This window comes from Eulemur rufifrons, chromosome 30 (genome assembly GCF_041146395.1).
Source record: "Eulemur rufifrons isolate Redbay chromosome 30, OSU_ERuf_1, whole genome shotgun sequence".
NCBI lineage: Eukaryota > Metazoa > Chordata > Mammalia > Primates > Lemuridae > Eulemur > Eulemur rufifrons.
In genome coordinates this window covers 34,188,295-34,206,713 of record NC_091012.1, presented here as the reverse complement: position 1 = coordinate 34,206,713, position 18,419 = coordinate 34,188,295, and the positions used below count along the sequence as shown (strand labels likewise).

Here is an 18,419-nt window from a genome sequence, read left to right as displayed (position 1 = left end):
TTCTCAGTCAGCGACATCGACTGTTTTCCCAGGAATCCTGGTCCAAAGCCTTGTAGGTATCACTAGTCTTTTTTATTAAGGATGCTAGGTATTACTGGGGAGGCAAAAAGAACCAGACAGATTTTATTCCTTCAAATGTCAGATATTATTTATTTCCTCTACCTAGTAAGTCACCAAGCCCATCTGTCTACCTTCCATTGAAATGTTTCTCATATCTCCCACCCTCTGTTTCCATGGTACCATTATAGTTTCAATTGTCATGACTTCATCACCTCATACTCGTCTCTCCTTACCTTAATGTACTTGAGAAACATTCTGTTGGCATGCCCACCATTGTGACAAATTAAAGGTAAATTAAAAAATCAATACAAATCAGCAATACTATAGAAACTAGGTCACCCCACATGTAAAATGTAAATCAAATGGATTTGGCTCAAACATGCCTATGAAGGTAAAATACCTTCCCAAGGAATAGGTATATAGACAGCAAGAAATCTGAACCCTGCAAGTTCTTGGTTCTCAATCGAGACATGAAAGGCCCTTAGAGATTTGGGAGCTGGGAGGTGGACTGCTAATATCAAAGGAGCAACTGGGCAACTGTGATAAAAAAACAGTCAGAGTTTTAAAAAAGCAGCGAAGCTACTGTATGTTCAGAAGTGAAGCAGGGAAACTAGATAATAGGAAGAGCTACTTCCTCCTCACCTGACCCTGAGGAGGAACACTGTCAGGAACAGCTAGGGGCTGCTGAACCCATTGGAACCATCAAAAGCGGGGCCTGCTTATCTGGTAGCCTCCTCAGACAAACACCTCCGGCCTATCTCAGGATATATTGCCTGTCCTATTTGTAACTGCCGTTGAAAATTTCATCAACTCTCAAATATACTGGTGACTACAACTGTGAAAGAACACGCTCATGAAAACTGACTAAAGTGATAGTGGAAACATTCAGGTCCAAGATGGCTGACTAGAGACATCACTTGTCGGACCATTCCAGTGGGAAGGCAAGAAAGATATGGGGTAGAGGAGTGGCGAGAAGAGTCACAGCTAAGGTGTGGGTCACAGAGAGAGATGACAAAGACAGCTGGAGACCACAGAGAAAATTTGCGAAGCCGAGAAGAAAGAAGATAAAGAGGAAAAGATATCGGTGAGGATCAAACCCAGAGAGGCTCGGAGCTCAGTGAAAGGGGAAGGGGATTGCCCTCCCCTCCTCCATGCCTCAGTTGGGCAGCAGGACACTAAGTTTACTGAAGGCTTTTCCACTCTCCACAAGCCCAGGCATGGCAGAAAATAAGGAATAGTGGGGTGAATTAGAGAGCCCCAGGAGTTTGCGCAGCCTGTGAGGGGCTCCCCCCAGGAAAGTGCTACGAGAGGCCAAAGTGCCCCCTTTCTCCCACCCAGACACTTCCTCCCTTGCAGTTCGGGTTGACCGGGGGCTGCGGCCGCTCCCCCACCCATCACCACCACGAGAGTAGTTTGAGCTGAAAAGTTCATGAATGGCCACTTCTCTCAGGCAGGCACGGATCCCAGGCTGAGGTCTCCACAGAGAGTGGGGCCAACCCTTCTTCCCTTGAGGGCGTATGATGGCACAGGGGTGTACAATCTGGGAACCTCCTGCCCACCGGCATGTCATGGGGTCACACACCCGCGGCTCAGATAAGCAAGGCAGTCCTGGTGCCCTCCAGACGAAGAGGGTGCAGGGGGACAGAGGGGAGAAACCTGGGAGCCTGACTCGGGTACAAGGAGGCCCGCATGGACATATCTGAAGGGAGAGCATGGTGAGGAGCTGACTACCGACCGGGGACCTGGGAGCACACCCATCCCCCCGCTGGAGAACCACCATAATGGATAAGAGTGTGGCATTTGGAGAGGAACAGCCTAGCTCCCGGCTCCATGGCTCCATGGCAACCAAACACCTCGCACTCAGGTATGCTGGGTGACCAGGTGCTGCGGCCCTGCCCCGACCCATTACTACAGGCAGAACAGTTTTAGTTGAGAAGTTACCGTAACGCGGCCACGTTACCAAGCAGCCATTTCTCTCCAGCAGGCACGTGCTCCAGGCTGAGATAGTGGGGCCCACACCTCTTCCTTTGAGGACTTACAGTGGAACAGGGGCATACAATCGTGGTACTCCCTGCTTGCCAGTGTTTTGCAGAGATGCACGCTAGTGAGTCTGACACACAGGTAAGGGACGGGTTTGAGAGCTGGACTCTGGTGGTGAGAGCTGGACTAAAACCGAAGGGAGTGGCTGTGGGGGTCCAAGGAGTGGCGACATGGGGAGTGCACACCCCTCCCTGCAGAAAAACTGTGCTACCGGATAAGGGTGGAAAGATCCCAGCCTAGGGCCTTAGTACTCAAGCAACTCTGCCCCTCCCCGTGAACAGCCCTCCTGATTTGGAGAGCTTGTCCTGATCCTCTTACCAGTAGCTCCCCCTAGTGGCCAGAAAAGCAATTTGTGAGCAGCACTGAGGGTTTGCAAAGCCTTTCTGGGTCCTGCAACCTAGCCACGGACTGCCTTGCTCCTCCCCCTACCTCAGTGCTGGTGGAGAACAAGCAACACCCTGGAAGCCACAGAGTCTCTCCTATAGCTTGGAGCACTCGAGTACTTCACTTGGGGGACCAGGGTCTACCATGGGCACAAAAGAACATCTCGGCAGCTGGCTCTTTTACACAAACATTAACCAACGACAGGGAGAACAACTATATAGCTCATCATAGCATCTTCCAACTCAAGCAAACAGGGCGTAGCTGATTCGTACTTACAAGTACCACCCGGCATATCAGATATTAAGCTGGGGGACCCAACACAATTCACACTGTGGGGAAGAGGTGAAGACAGCAGGACAAAGGCAAACCGAGAGGACCATCAAACCTGCTTAAACACCCACAGGCAATTCGGGACCAGCACTCTCCTTCCTGGCACAGTCAGGGGTTGATCTTTGGGGTCACCAGGAAAGGCCCACAAGCCATACCCAGTACCCCCAGGACTCGATCAAAAGGCCACATATGAAGGAATCAGCAAAAGAACTCCAGAAGTATGAAAAATCAGAGCAAAAGGATACCCCCAAAAGGAAACAACAACTCTTTACGAATGAATACCAACCAAAATGAAAATATTAAAATGACAGATAAAGAATTCCAAATTTGGATTATAAGGAAGCTCAACAAAATACAAGAGAAAATGAAAAACCAACACAAAGAAACCACAAAAATACAGGAAATGGATGAAAAATTCACGAAAGAAATCAAATTATTAAAAAAGAACTAAATAGAACTTATAGAAATGAAAAATTCATTCAAGGAATACAAAGCACAGTGGAAGGCTTTAAGAATAGACTAGACCACGCAGAAAGAAGAAAGAATCTCAGAGTTTGAAGACAACACCTTCAAACTGAACAAGTCAGTCAAAGATAAAGAACAGAGAAATAAAATGAACAAAGCCTACAAGAAATACGGGATTATGTAATGAGGCCAAACATAATAATCATAGGCACCTGAGGGTGAAGAAGAAAACACACAAGGGTTGGAAACCTATGTGAGGGAATAAATGAAGAAAACTTCCCTGAACTTGCTAGAAATTTATATATGCAGGTACAAGAAGATCAACAAACACCTGGGAGATTGACTGCAAAAAGGCAATCACCACGACACATAGTCATCAGACTGGCCAAAGTTAACATGAAAAAAGAACTCCAGCGAGCCATGAGGCGAAAACATCAAGTAAATTATAAAGTAAAACCCATCAGACTAACTGCAGACTTCTCAACTGACACCTCACAAACCAGAAGGGATTGGGGCCCCATCCTCAGTCTTCTTAAACAGAACAACTGCCACCCTAGAATTTTGTATCCTGCAAAACTAAGTTTCTTATATGAGGAGGAAATAAAGACTTTTTCAGTCAAGCAAACACTGAGACCATTCTTGTCAGTGAAGTATCACAAGAATGGAAAAATAAACACCACATGTAGCCATCCTTAAATTGGAACTGATCGATCAACACTTATGTGCACATATGGAAATGACATTCATCGGAAATCAAGCAGGTGGGAGGGGAAGGAGGGAATGGGTAAATTCACACCTAACAGGTACAATGCACAGTATCTGGGTGATGGGAACACTTATAACTTTGTCTCAAGCAGTACAAAAGCAATCCACATAACCAAAACATTTGTACTCCTGTAATATTCTGAAATTAAAAATAAATAAATAAATAAAAGTCATAGTGGTTGGGGAATTGAAGGTAATAATTTTCTCTATTTTCCAAATTTTCTATAACAAATGTTATATTGCTTTAGAATTTAAAACTTGAAGGATAAAATTCATTGGATATAAAAAAAAATCAAATTCATGAAATACAGCCTCATGTGAATTGGAAGTTCTCTTGCCTAACAGAAAAACTAGCTGGAAGAATCACTGAGTTGCTGGTGACTTCCTCAAATCATACTGCTCTCATTTTAATACCAAACTAACATTAGGACAGAATGGCAGTTTTATTTATAGGAGAGAATAAAGTAATTTCAAAGGATATAACAGGACAGGTGTAAAAAGGATTCAGCGTATGTGGCTTTGGACACCCAGGAAGGGTGGAGCTAAGGAATGGAGGAGGGACACAGAAAGGAAGCTGGGAATATGCTAAGCACAAAAGTTATCCATTTTTAGATTGCACTGAGGAAATGCAAGGCACTCTTTCCTCCTTGTCTCACCTATGGCAAAAGGCTCCTTGCTAACAACATCAAGAATTCCACCCAGTATCACTGGTAAGACAGTGATCCTGGGGGAGCCTGGGACACTCCGCATAATTTCAAATTGTGCTCTGCAGGATGCTAGCGGACCCCTGAGGCAATGCCTAGGATTGTAGTGAGAGAAGAAGGGATTTGATTTCTATCAAACCTATATGCATTCCCTCCCTCTCGAGAATTTTAAGCAGAGAAGTTCTGCTTTACCTGACTTCTACATAAGACTCCTATCTAAGATTTTTTTAAACAAAGAGATGTGCAGCTAAAGTATAAACCCCATTCATTTGAAACGGAAAAGCGTACGAACTGGGATACACATGCATACACACACAAAATAATATTATATTACACTATTCAAATTGTCTTACTTTCAAGCAGTGCTTAAAACTGTATGACGGGTATCTGTCAGCGCCTTCTCCACTTTCAACACGTCTTTTACAAAAAACAATGGCTTTTTCATACAAGAAAAGGTGTCGCTGCATTGGTTTGAATCTAGCAAAATCCTTCATTTTTGTAGCACCTTTCCTATGTCCTATCCAAACACTGAATCCACCTTGCATTATCATCTTGCCCAGCTCATTTAAGTTTCCCTAGAATGGAAAATCAAAGCCCATTAGTACAAAGCAGAGCTACATTCAGATCTCTGACATCAACATTTTAGTGTTTAGCTTGAGCTACTAAAACTCTCAAGTATAATTTATGTTTTTTGAAAATCTATTCATTCTATCTTTTTACATTAAAACATGCATCACATACGTACAAAGTTCTGTAGGGCGACAGACAAAAGAAACTTCCTTTTCCCTGGCTTCACAACATCTCCATGTGGCAGTATTTCAGCTAGCCTAACTCTCCCCATGGCTTCCTCAATCCTGATTGGTTTCCCCACTGGGTAGAGCTAATCTGTTAAAAGGCTGCAAGCTCTAAAGATGTGATCCTTTTCTTCCCTATCTACACTGGACCAGGGAAAGCAGCAATTCTGGGACAATAGGTCTCCCCTGAGGTCTGGACTTGGGGGCAGGCTGTTGAGGACAAGGGGAATCTCACAAATCCATTTGGTTGCTGATCTAAAGCCAATTCTCCACTTAGCATTATTGGTAATAATACTAACATTTTGATCTCCATTTATCTGCTTTTTTTTTTTTTTTTGAGATAGAGTCTCACTCTGTTGCCCGGGCTAGAGTGCCGTGGCGTCAGCCTAGCTCACAGCAACCTCAAACTCCTGGGCTCAAGCGATCCTGCCTCAGCCTACCGAGTAGCTGGGACTACAGGCACATGCCACCATGTCTGGCTAACTTTTTCTATATGTTTTTAGTTGTCCGGTTAATTTCTTTCTATTTTTTAGTAGAGACAGGGTCTCGCTCTTGCTCAGGCTGGTCTGAAACTCTTGACTTCGAGCAATCCTCCCGCCTCGGCCTCCCAGAGTGCTGGGATTACAGGCGTGAGCCACCGCGCCCGGCCCATTTATCTACTTCTTATACGTTATTTCTCAATTGGTTCCAGAAGCAGAAGAAAGGGTTATTGATATTGCTGACCCCCTAAAATTCCAACAATTATTAATATCTACTTACAATATAGCCATTTATTGCGATCTGATGCATGGAGTCATTAACTGTCTTCAGTAAATCAAGCATTGTGTCAAGTGCCTCTTTTAATTGAGCAGATCCTTCACAGTCTTTGCTATATTTTAATAGCTCCTGTAATTAGAAGTCAGGAATTAAACCAATATTAGGCAGATATTAATAGCTGGTGAAAATGAATAAGCTTTGACTAACACGCTTTCAAGCAGGAATCCAAAGATAATGTCACTTTTTGGAGTAATTTCTTTTACGTGCTCTTTGTTGAGTTAATACTATTTTTAATAACAATGTCAAAATTGAGAAAGAAGTAGAATAGTGACTGAAAAGTATAAAACAAAGGGTATTCAACGCTGTTGGAGCTTAAGAATAATAGCTATTGAGATACATTAGAGATTAGTTTTTAATACAGTTACACAGGTTTTTTCGGCCTCTATGTACAATAATTTGTTTTACATGATACATATAGCATAGAACACTATGGAAATCCATTTTAAAACAAGCTACGTTGTATTTATACTTAACACAAGATTTCAGTCAGCCTTTCACGTTACACTAAGGGAGTGTCATTTGCATCTTTTATTGAGAAGGCCCATATGAAACACAGCCTCAAAACTATGAAAACTATTTGTTTAGTTCTGAACAATATTAAAAGTTCTTCCATAAAACATTATGCATAAATCAATACAGCTCGTACGAAGAATTAAATAGCTAAGATTCCAGATAGTCACAGCCTAACATCTACGCCTGTGACATGTGCACAGTCACAGTGAATGGAAGGAACATGCTGCACTAATTCTACTGCGAAATCCAGCCTTCCCAGTCATTGAGCCTACCTATTTCTAGCGCTTATTAGTCAGCTACTTCCTTTTTTTTAATTGCTTTGCCATATCTGACCCAAAAAAGTAAAGAAAGAAACAAATGTTTTACATAATTACCTTCAACAGTAACTGATATTTAGTGATTCGTTGCACTGGTTTGAGTAAATAGGAATCCAGACCAAGCCTGTGTTTTAATTTTCTTTGACATTCCTGTCATCGAAAGATAATTATCAATAAATTTAAATTAAGACATGGACCTGTGAAAATGCCAAGTGTTCACTGATTAAGCTCAATGCATCAATGTTTCTTAAATCTCAAAGAAAACTGATCAGAAAAATCACTGATCAGAAAAATGGTATATATGGTATGGAGATTTTAAGACAGTATATCTGAGAAACTATAGTAAACAGCATTTTACGGATTTAGAAGATAAAAAGTTCCAACATTTTAAAGATTGAAAGGTTTTCACATATAAATTCACATTGATGTGGAATGCTTAAAAGGTAAGAAAGCAAGGAATGACTCTAAATTAACATGATTAAAAAGTTCTTCAATATATGTAAGAAAATTAAAAGATTAAGCTCCATAGGCCAAGGCCCAGAAAATAGGCTGTGCTGAATATAAATCAGACTGGATATAAGAACAAAATGTTTTAATATCACAAGAAACATACAACCCTCATCGACTCATACTATATTTCATCCAGTAATTGGCCCACTGCCACTATAAATACAAAGGTCATGACACTGGGTCCTGGGAACATTGTAGGACCCATAATTAGGGCAAGATGGAGCTGGTCAGGATGAAATGTGTGTACAGGAAGTACAGAACAAAAAGGGATTAGGAAAGGATATACCTGAATAAGATCTAGGGCCCTCCTCTGGATATAAAATCCAACATACAGCCTAATTCAAACAAGAATTATCAATTTATAGTTAAAGATGGTGGACTGATAACATGCACTTAGATCACCTCACTTGTGAAACCCAACTAAAATGATGGAAAAGTTGTTTTTTAAAGGCAAGAACTCAAAGTTACATAGAAAATGAGAAAGGAGAAAACTTCAGCAAAATTTAGAAACTGGAAACCAAACTGACAAGTGGTAAACCACTAAGCACACTGGAGAAAAGTGAATTCAAGTTGGCAGAGGGAAAAGCCAAGGAACAATTTAATTTATGTCCTTCCTCTCCACAAAGACTCAGGGATTATAGAGCAAATACCTCTGAAAGTGGGAGATGAAGATGAAGTTCAAAAAAGTATGGTTGTTGAAAGTCTAAGAAGTAATTAGGTAATAGCAAGTGTCGGTGAGGGTGTGGAGCAATCATTACCCTCATACACTGCTGGTAGAAATATAAAATGGTGCGATAACTTTGGAATAGTCCAGCAGTTTCTCAAAAAGTTAGACATAGAGTTACTGCATGACCCAGCAATCTCATTCCCAGGTATATATCCAGGAGAAATGAAAACTCATGTCTACACAAAAACTTGTACAAAAACTTTCATAGCAGCATTGTTCATAATAACCAAAAGGTGGAAACATAAATGTTCATCAACTGATGAATGGATAAATAAAATGTGATATATCCACAGGATCATGGTCAATAAACTCACACATGCATTGGAAACTTCCAATGAGCTTTCTAGCGCTTACTCCTAATGTAAGTAGACAGACAAGTATCATTAGACATTTGAGGACAGCATCTAAGATGAGTGACAGGAACCAAATAAAGTAAAAGAGAAAAAGTTAAAAAAAAATTGAAGGCAACAGAAACCATGTAGGGAAAAGACAGCCATTTTTAAAAGGAAACTCTATTATTATCTTTGAATAGATAAATGAAGATATTGAATTCATGAAATGAAAACAGGATTCTACTAAAAGGAACATTGAGGGAACAAAAAAAGAGGGCTCTTCAAAATGAAAAATATAATGGCAGAAATGAACCTGTCCAGGATATCCAACATCGGGACAATAGAAATTCCAGAAAGAGAGAATGGGGAAAATTGGATGGAGGAAATAAAAAAAAAACCTGAGTTGATCTGAACAGGCATTTCCAAATTCAAAGTGATCACCATGAGACTAGCATAATGGATGAAAATAGTGCCAACACTCGAACCCTGAGGATAAAAGAAGTTCCCATAAGCTTTCAGAAGACAAAAATGAGGTCACCTGCAAAGGAAAAAAAAAATCAAAATATCATCAAATTTCTGAACAGTAGCAGTGGAAGCTAGAAGACAATGGAGCAATACTTTCAAAATTCTGAGTATAATTATTTCTTACCTAGAATTGTATAGCCAGAGAAGCTAGCAATCAAGCGTTAGGGTAGAATAAAGACATTTGCAGACACATACGCTCTCAAAAACTTCTACCTACTGTGCACATTTTCCCAGTAAAACTACTAGAGGATGTGTTCCACCAAACAAGAGAGATAAACAAGAAAGATGGAGACATGGCACCTGGGAAGCAGAAGATCCTATGGAACAGACAAGTGAAGAGAATCCCCACAGTGATATTCACCAAGATTCCCAAAGGACTGCTGTGCAACAGGCCAAGTGAGTCTAGATGAGCAGGTCAGAAAACTCCAGGAGAGATTCCTTTAAGAAGATGAAATTCAGAAAAAATTAAATGTGTTTAAATTTACTGAGAAGGCCGGGCGCGGTGGCTCACGCCTGTAATCCTAGCACTTGGGAGGCTGAGGCCGGTGGATTGAGTTCAGGGGTTTGAGACCAGCCTGAGCAAGAGCGAGACCCCATCTCTACTAAAAATAGAAAGAAATTAGCTGGACAACTAAAAATATATATAGAAAAAATTAGCCGGGCATGGTGGCGCATGCCTGTAGTCCCAGCTACTCGGGAGGCTGAGGCAGGAGGATTGCTTGAGCCTAGGAGTTTGAGGTTGCTGTGAGATAGGCTGATGCCACGGCACTCTAGCCAGGGAAAAAGAGCAAGACTCTGTCTCCAAAAAATAAAAATAAATAAATAAATAAATAAAAATAAATTTACTGAGAAGATTTTTATAACTCTCACAAATGAGAGAGGTTGGGGTAGAATAGGATATAAGAACCTAGAAAACTGAGTAAAAAGACAATTGCAAAGACAAACAAAAGGGAAGGAAAAGCAACCATAATATACCACATGACTCATCTGAGCAGAGAAATTACATAGTCTTAATAAATTAACACTGTATATCCATCTAATGAAAATTACAATCCAACTATATTGGAAGAAAAACATTTGTGTATGTGGTGGTGGGGTGGAAATCAGTGAAAGAGAGCTAAATTCTCCCCTTCCATGGTAGAAAGGAGGAAGATAAGCATGTCATTTGGAGATATGGAAGGAAATACCAAAAGATGTAGCTAGAAGTACTTAAAGCAGGTGCCTCTAGGGAGCAGCAAATATGTGTTTGCATGCATGTGTACATGTGTGTATATGTATGTGTTTTAGAGAGGATAGAATTGCTCTTTAACTTATATCAATATGTAACTTACTTAAAGTCAAAAATGAATTTATAAATAAGAAATATCCCATTATCTTCCAGAAAGAGTATATCCAATACTTGAATAATTACTTTACCTGGAAAAAGGCGCATTCTGAATACTTCTTCCAAATCGTCTCTGATCTGGGCTTATTCTGACAATATTTTGCATACATCTGAAAATCATCCTTCTGTGATAAACAGCAAATTCAAACAAATTACCAATTTGTGAACATGAACTTTTGTCATCAAGAAAGGCTAAGCAAGAGTAAGTATGGCCAAGCATCCCAGGGAATGTGGCCTAAAGGGCCCGCTGTACCAGCAGCCCGTCAGGAGCCCTATTTGTATTCCAAGATCGGCATGTTCATTGGACCTGGTAGAGGGACACATAATTATCCAAGTGGCATCAGACCTTCCACTTAACCAAGCTTGAGACTTAGATGAAGAAAAGCCTTCTCTGTCTCGTCTATAAAAACAGACTATTTTTTCATAACTGTAAGTTCATAAGGTACCAAGAAATATATTTTTCCCATGTTATTAGTCTCTCCATTCCCTAGTGAATGAACTATTGTAGCTAACTTCCAAGTTAGAGCCAGCAGTCTTGGTTTATCACTGGGACGTTATAATTGTAGCATAACCCATCTAGGTATCCACCCGTGCTACACGCTCTTCATCTTTCTCTGACCCTCAGCTAACGGGCTACCTCCTACTTACTCTTTAACATTCATCTCATGAGCCATCTCTTCTATAAAGCCATTGTTTTTATACTCCCAGTCTGTGTAAAATACCCCTCTTCTGGGCCCCTCTAGGGCCCTTTGTGTATCTCTAATATAGTGCAACTCACTCTGTACACAATCAATGATTTCCCTGTTTTTATACCTTAAATTGTCTTGGGCTTGGCATCCACACTGCCTAGCACAGCGTTGGGTACATAGCAGGTATTCAGTAGATGGCTACTGAATAAATGAACATATCATCAGTAAACATTTATTAAATCACTACTGGTTACCAAGAATTCTGCTAATCTTAGGACAGATACAAAAATATATAGGCCGGGCGCGGTGGCTCACGCCTGTAATCCTAGCACTCTGGGAGGCCGAGGTGGGCGGATCGTTTGAGCTCAGGAGTTCGAGACCAGCCTGAGCAAGAGCGAGACCCCACCTCTACTAAAAATAGAAAGAAATTATATGGACAACTAAAAATATATATAGAAAAAATTAGCCGGGCATGGTGGCGCATGCCTGTAGTCCCAGCTACTCGGGAGGCTGAGACAGGAGGATCGCTTGAGCTCAGGAGTTTGAGGTTGCTGTGAGCTAGGCTGATGCCACGGCACTCACTCTAGCCTGGGCAACAGAGTGAGACTCTGTCTCAAAAAAAAAAAAAAAAAAAATATATATATATATATATATATATATATATATATATATAGGATAGGAACCCTGGCTCTAAGGGCTTCCCTTCAAGTTGGGGAAAGAATTCATGTGTACATATAAAGATGCACAGTAAATGTAAAATCTCCAACGAGGAATATAGACATTAACGTTCTACAGAATCCAAAGGGCATATGGACGCTGTTGCTTGAGGAAGGTGGGGAAGCATTCGGTCACAGTTTAAATGTGTTTAAAAGTTAGAACATTTTGAGAAAGGTAATGACACACAGTTCTTTCTTAGCCTTATTCTCTTCTCATTTTGTAAACACTTTCTGGGATAAGGTATCTCTTTTGAAACTTTCAACGATCTCTAATGAACTTATTCCCAAATCAAGACAAAACTGATCTTTCAGGAAGAAGAGGAACTAGATAAGCAGGGAAGCATATGCAAACAATACTCTGAGAGAAAACTCGAATGGAGGAGAGGATGATCACTAACCTGGGAAGTCAACTGTACTAAGCACACTCTTGGGACACGGAGTAATAAGCCTCCCTGAATGATTTCGTTGAATAATAAGAATCAACAGCTCTGCTTTTGTGAAGTTCCTGTGATAGATGCCTTGGTGGCTGAAAGCCAGAAGACATTCGATTCTAAGACTCTCCATGTTTGAGAAGGGAACAGCAAAGCATCTTTTAGGCAAAAAATTAACGAAGCCCAGAATGGTTTTGCTAAGATGATCCCAACTGTCACATTTTCACGGTCAGGAGGGTCCCTTGATTCCTAGGATCACCCAGGGGTTAGTGGTCATTAGCTGAGCCATTGAAGCATTTGATACCACGTAATACAACGGGCATTTGCATGCTCTGGGAACCCCAGTGTGTCAGTTTCTGCAACAAAACTTGGTTTGGCATTAAATACTGGCTGGAGAGTTTCTAAAAACATACAAAGACATAAAAAAACAATATTCATCTTATCTCTAAATCTGTACTTATAAATCAGCTGCTATTTTGGTGGCCCATATTTATATATATTTTTTTAAAGAATTCAACTAACCCTTTCCAGGAAACAAGGTCCCACTCTTTCTGGAGCGTCAGTGCAATTTTCCAGGCTGCTCATGAAAATGCTGTGAAAATTTTAGAGAAAAAAAATATGGTATGATTTCACGTGTGATATAATAACTGGTCAACAGCCCTTTAAATAATTTTATGAAAAAGAAATATTTGATTCAACAATTACATACCTGTTATGGAATTCATATATTTCTGCCATATTTCCAAAGAGAATGTCCTTTTTATTTCTCAGGAGAGGTGGCATAAGATCAAACATCTCTGGATTATCCATCTCTGCCCTATAGCCCTACCCAAAATAAATACATTTATGCATTTAAAAAACATTTGTATTCACATTTGATTGGGCCACCAAACGTATAAGTACAGCAGAATATATAGGGGATTTGTGGGTAAAGTTGTTTGAATTTTAACATTCAAATGTCTTATTTCCCAAAGTTAGCCATGACTTTTTTTTTAGAAGGCAGGACAAGGAAGTCAAGGTTTTCCACTAAATAGGCAGAATAAAGTGACAACTCTGGCCTTCAGGGCAGCTCATAGTGTAGGAAACAAAATAGAATCCTAGTATGAAAAAATATATTACAGGTCCTTAAACTGGCAATGTGTTTACGTTTTCCCAGACCAAATTAATATTATGACATTTTTGTCAAATGAATACTATTATCCCACTCTCAGTTCTTTACATCATAATCTCTAAATAGCACCCTGGGGATAATTATAACAATCTGCTGTATCCCTAAGAGAAAAGCTTCTCTCTTCTGTAATAAATTCTGAATCCATCATTCCCACTACTGAGCGAAAACTTGAATATACACATTTAACCAACATGCAGCCTCAAACAATAGAAGAAATGCCCGCTGCTGCCATGTGACAACCGAGGGAGGAGACAGAAGATTATCCTACACTCTTTCTAATGAATGAAGCAAGGGATCATTCAGGAAAAGATGGGAAAAATATAACTTGAGTCACTCACCAATAAAACAGTAAACAGCTCTCGAACGTACACCCTCTCAGTCTGTATCAGCTCATTTAGGACATGGCTAAAATGATAAGACCATACTTAGTTATTTTATTATTTGAGAATTATATTGCAATGTTTTAATTATTATTATAAATTGTCTAAGGTAGAAACAGTTAATGCATAAGGACTACCAATGGTTCGGGTTTTACCATCAAAATATGAAATTACTTTTTTTTTTTTTTTTAAGAAATGGGGGTCTTACTATGTTGCCCAGGCTGGTCTCGAATTCCTGGCCTCAAGTGATCCTCCTGCTTCAGCCTCCCAAAGTGCTAGGATTACAGACATGAGCCACCACGCCCAGCTAAAACTACTTTTATGATTTCTAGACTAGGTACCACCCACAAGACTCTTTAAAATATATATATGAAAGAGGGGCCGGGCATGGTAACTCACACCTATAATCCCAATGCTTTGGGAGGCTGAGGCAGGAAGATCACTTGAGACCAGGAGTTTGAGACCAGCCTGGGCAAGGTAGAAAGACCCTGTCTCTATAAAAAATAAAAAATAAATTTGCCAGGCATGGTGGTACACGCCTGTAGTCCCAGCTATTCGGGAGGCTGAGGCAGGAGGATTGCTTGAGCCCAGGAGTTTGAGGCTGTAGTGAGATATGATGACGCCACTGCATTCCAGCCTGGGAGACAGAGGGAGATCTTGTCTCAAAAACCAAAAAAAAAGAAGAAGAAGAAATAATACATATATGAAAGAAAGAGTGATCGAGGGTTATTATTAACTTTAAAAAATCCTTTATTTCTAACTCACTAAGAATCAATTTACTAAAAACTCATAAAAATCTATTCCTAAATGTCTGAGACTTTTATTTATTTATTTATTGACAGTACAATTTGAGCTTTAGTATCCTCTCTTTCTCTCAAAAAAATGATATTCGCAGTTTAGGCACTATTTTTCCCTTTTCCCAATAATGTTCTGAGATGTTCTAAGACATGCAGTAGACACTGGTCTTTCCAAGTGTAGATCACACTTTAGTTTCTGTAATAATTTTGTTTACTGTCCCTGTAAAACATATTTTCCTTTCAATGTGATTTCCAAGTGACATCATATTTAAAATTCATTCTCCCTCTCCCCAGTATAAGTAACCCATTTGATTTAACTTCTACCTTTGGCCTTTTTTCCCCTTTCTATTTCTTTTTTTCACATATTAAAGCATTTAACATTTAAAAGTTTTTGAATATATGTATATGTGTGTGTATGTATATATATATCCCCATATGTCCCTATACAACGTGCTGCAAATACTTGCTACTTAAAACTCTGTGATATAAAATTTAAAAGGTGAATATTTTTTATATCCAGAATGTATTATAAAAGCAAATAAAATAATGATTACTAATATCTATAAAAACACTGTATACATCTCTATAATCCTTTGTAGTTTTTGATGCACTGGCTCAGTCATTTTCACTTCTTTTTAAAAAGAGATGATGTTGCCAAAGGGTACAAACTTTTGGTTATGTAGGATGATTACATTCTGGGGATCTAATGTACAGCATGGTGACTATAATTAATAACACTGTGTTGTATACTGAAATTTACTAAGAGAGTAGATCTTAATTGTTCTCATGACAAAAATAAAGGTAACTGTGAGGTAACAGATATATTAACTAACTTGATTATGGTAATCATTTCACAATATATACATATATCCCAGCCTGAGCAAGAGCGAGACCCCATCTCTACTAAAAATAGAAAGAAATTATATGGACAGCTAAAAATATATATAGAAAAAATTAGCCGGGCATGGTGGCGCATGCCTGTAGTCCCAGCTACTCGGGAGGCTGAGACAGGAGGATCACTTGAGCTCAGGAGTTTGAGGTTGCTGTGAGCTAGGCTAACGCCACGGCACTCACTCTAGCCTGGGCAACAAAGTGAGACTCTGTCTCAAAAAAAAAAAAAAAAAAAAAAAAATATATATATATATACATATATCAAAGCATCACATTGTACAATTTAAATATGTACAATTTTGTCAATTATAGCTCAGTAAAGCTAAAAAAGTGATGGATATGCTAATCACTTTGATTTGATCATTACACATTATATACATGTATTGAAATACACTGTACATAAATATGTACAATTATGTCAATTAAAAATAATAAGAGCAAAGAAACTAAAAAAAATAAACAAAAATCTTCATTTTCTTTTCCAATCTATGGGGAAAAAAAGAGGAGATGAAAATTCTGAAAATGTCTAATTTTCTTCAAGTCACATAAACAGACCACAGGTCTGTTTAGCCAGGCCTAAATCCAGGATTTCTGACACCTGCACTAGAGCTTTTTTTTATCACACCCAGTAAATCCCCATTCTGTAAACTCAATATTCTAAGTATATTGGCCTTGAACACTGAACCAGAGACTCCTACAGGTAGATGAGCATGCGTGTTTATATTAATAAAGAAAAAAAGAATACTTCTTTAAAACATCCAAGCTATTAGCATCGTCCAAACTGGGGGATTGACCAGAACTTCTCTGCTCCCGGCAATCATGCACCACTTCAATCTGAAATAATGAAATTAAAAATTAAATTAGCACCTATGTAGGGAAAGCTCTTCTTCAAGGATATGTAGCTAAAGTTAAATTTACTCCAGGTCCTAATTCTGCAGACAAATTGAAAAATAACACTATGGTTTTTCTCAAAAATAACTTTGGTATGTACTAGTAAAAAATTATTTGAGTTGCCTAAGAAGACAGACTTAAGATACTAATTAGAATTATGTTATACATTAGTTTTTCATTTATTTGGCACTCTTGGGAAATAAGATTCATTCATTAAAAGTTGATTTTCCAGATAACTGAAGTTTATTCATTGAAGAATCAAAATAGCTTTTAAATCATAATGATTTTTCATGGAAATCTTTCTAGAAAATATTACATGCATCCTTGAATTCTTTCCTCAAGGACACACAACATAATTGATCCTTTTTCTAATGACTGACTCAGTGGCATCACCATAAACTTGAATATGATCAAATTTAATGATGCACTCCAGGCCTACTAAGACCTGAAGAACTGTCTATTCTTTCTCAAAATAGCTATTAACCTGTACATCTCTGCCACATGTCTATTGTTGCTATAAATGGCCTGCCTGATCCTAAAGTGCTGCTTTATTTTGCAGATTCTAAAGAACTTGTACTGGCCTACTGAGTGAACTGCATGGGATTTGTGATGGCTATTTGCTCTTAAGAAGCATTTGAAATATATTTCTGCGACAGCAGCTGTATTGGACAGCCAAGCTTACCTGACCTCCAAGTCAATGTAGTATTGCTTTATGACAACTAAAACCCAAAATGAATACATGGTGGAAAGGAACAAACATTTATTATGACATTCTATATATTAGGCAGGTACCGTCCTAGGTGTTTAGCACACATCATTATATCTAATCCTCACAGCAATTCAGCAAGCTATGGCATTCTTTCCCCTATTTTAAATATGGGAAAATTCAGGCTCACAGAGATTTAGTAACATAGCCAAGGATGCATACTTAGTAAGTGATAAAACAGAGTCAAGCCCAAGAGTCAAAGCCCATAGTCTCCTACCTTTATCATGCTCCCTCATTCAGGGTGTGCTTTGATTTGTTATGTCTGGCAAATGTACCAACCATTATCATCATTTTAATACTATAATGAAAACTAAAAATACTGCATACTCCACTTAACAGATAGGTATGCACCATTTACTCCTAACGGGTTTCTGAAATACAGGTGCAGAAAGATGTGAAACATAAATGTATACTTTTAAATACCTACGGATAGTGCAAATTGACTTGAATTGGAAGAATGCAGTTTGAAACTGTGTTTACCAGCTATAACCCCACCAAGAAAATGTACAGAGCCACAGCCTCGTTGTTTTTTCCCTGGGTATATGCAACTGAATAAATCCATATAGAGGAATGCTAAAGTGTCATGACTTGAAGTTAGAACCAAAAGACATGTAAGACTATGGAATTTGGCATTCACCCTGTTTCCTTCTTGAAACCAGAAGTGTGACTGTACAATATGATAACCAAGTCTGGTACATCAGTATAGGCCATTCACTAGGCAGCTAACAATTATATTAAAAACTTTTTATACACCCAGTAAGTGATGGAACTGGGATTAAAAGCCAGGCAGTTTAGTTCTACAATTTGTACCACTATGCCATTCTGCCCCCTTAAAAACATGCTCTTGTCTTTATTCACCATAAAAAGCACACAAACAAAATACAGGATCTTGTGGTTATGATGAGGCTAATGCCCTGCAGATACCAGACTATCATGGATAACTGAGAAGGAAGGAATCTTGTATCAATCAAGAAACAAATGGACCCAACGCAATGGTGCGTGCCTGTAGTCCCAGCTATTT

General features: G+C 39.2%; 1 protein-coding gene across 6 annotated transcripts in view; it reads right to left on the bottom strand.

Annotated features, from left to right (window-relative positions):
- Positions 1 to 18,419, bottom strand: part of MCF2 (MCF.2 cell line derived transforming sequence) — a 69,795-nt gene that overhangs the window by 9,805 nt on the left and 41,571 nt on the right. For all 6 annotated transcript variants that reach the window (XM_069462856.1, XM_069462857.1, XM_069462858.1 and 3 more), the window contains 8 exons: positions 16,487 to 16,575; positions 14,012 to 14,078; positions 13,212 to 13,327; positions 13,025 to 13,094; positions 10,699 to 10,791; positions 7,246 to 7,338; positions 6,302 to 6,427; positions 5,102 to 5,323 (listed from right to left, as the gene is read on the bottom strand). In XM_069462856.1, coding sequence (XP_069318957.1) covers positions 5,102 to 5,323; positions 6,302 to 6,427; positions 7,246 to 7,338; positions 10,699 to 10,791; positions 13,025 to 13,094; positions 13,212 to 13,327; positions 14,012 to 14,078; positions 16,487 to 16,575 — 876 coding nt within the window. The remainder of the gene's footprint in view (positions 1 to 5,101; positions 5,324 to 6,301; positions 6,428 to 7,245; positions 7,339 to 10,698; positions 10,792 to 13,024; positions 13,095 to 13,211; positions 13,328 to 14,011; positions 14,079 to 16,486; positions 16,576 to 18,419) is intronic.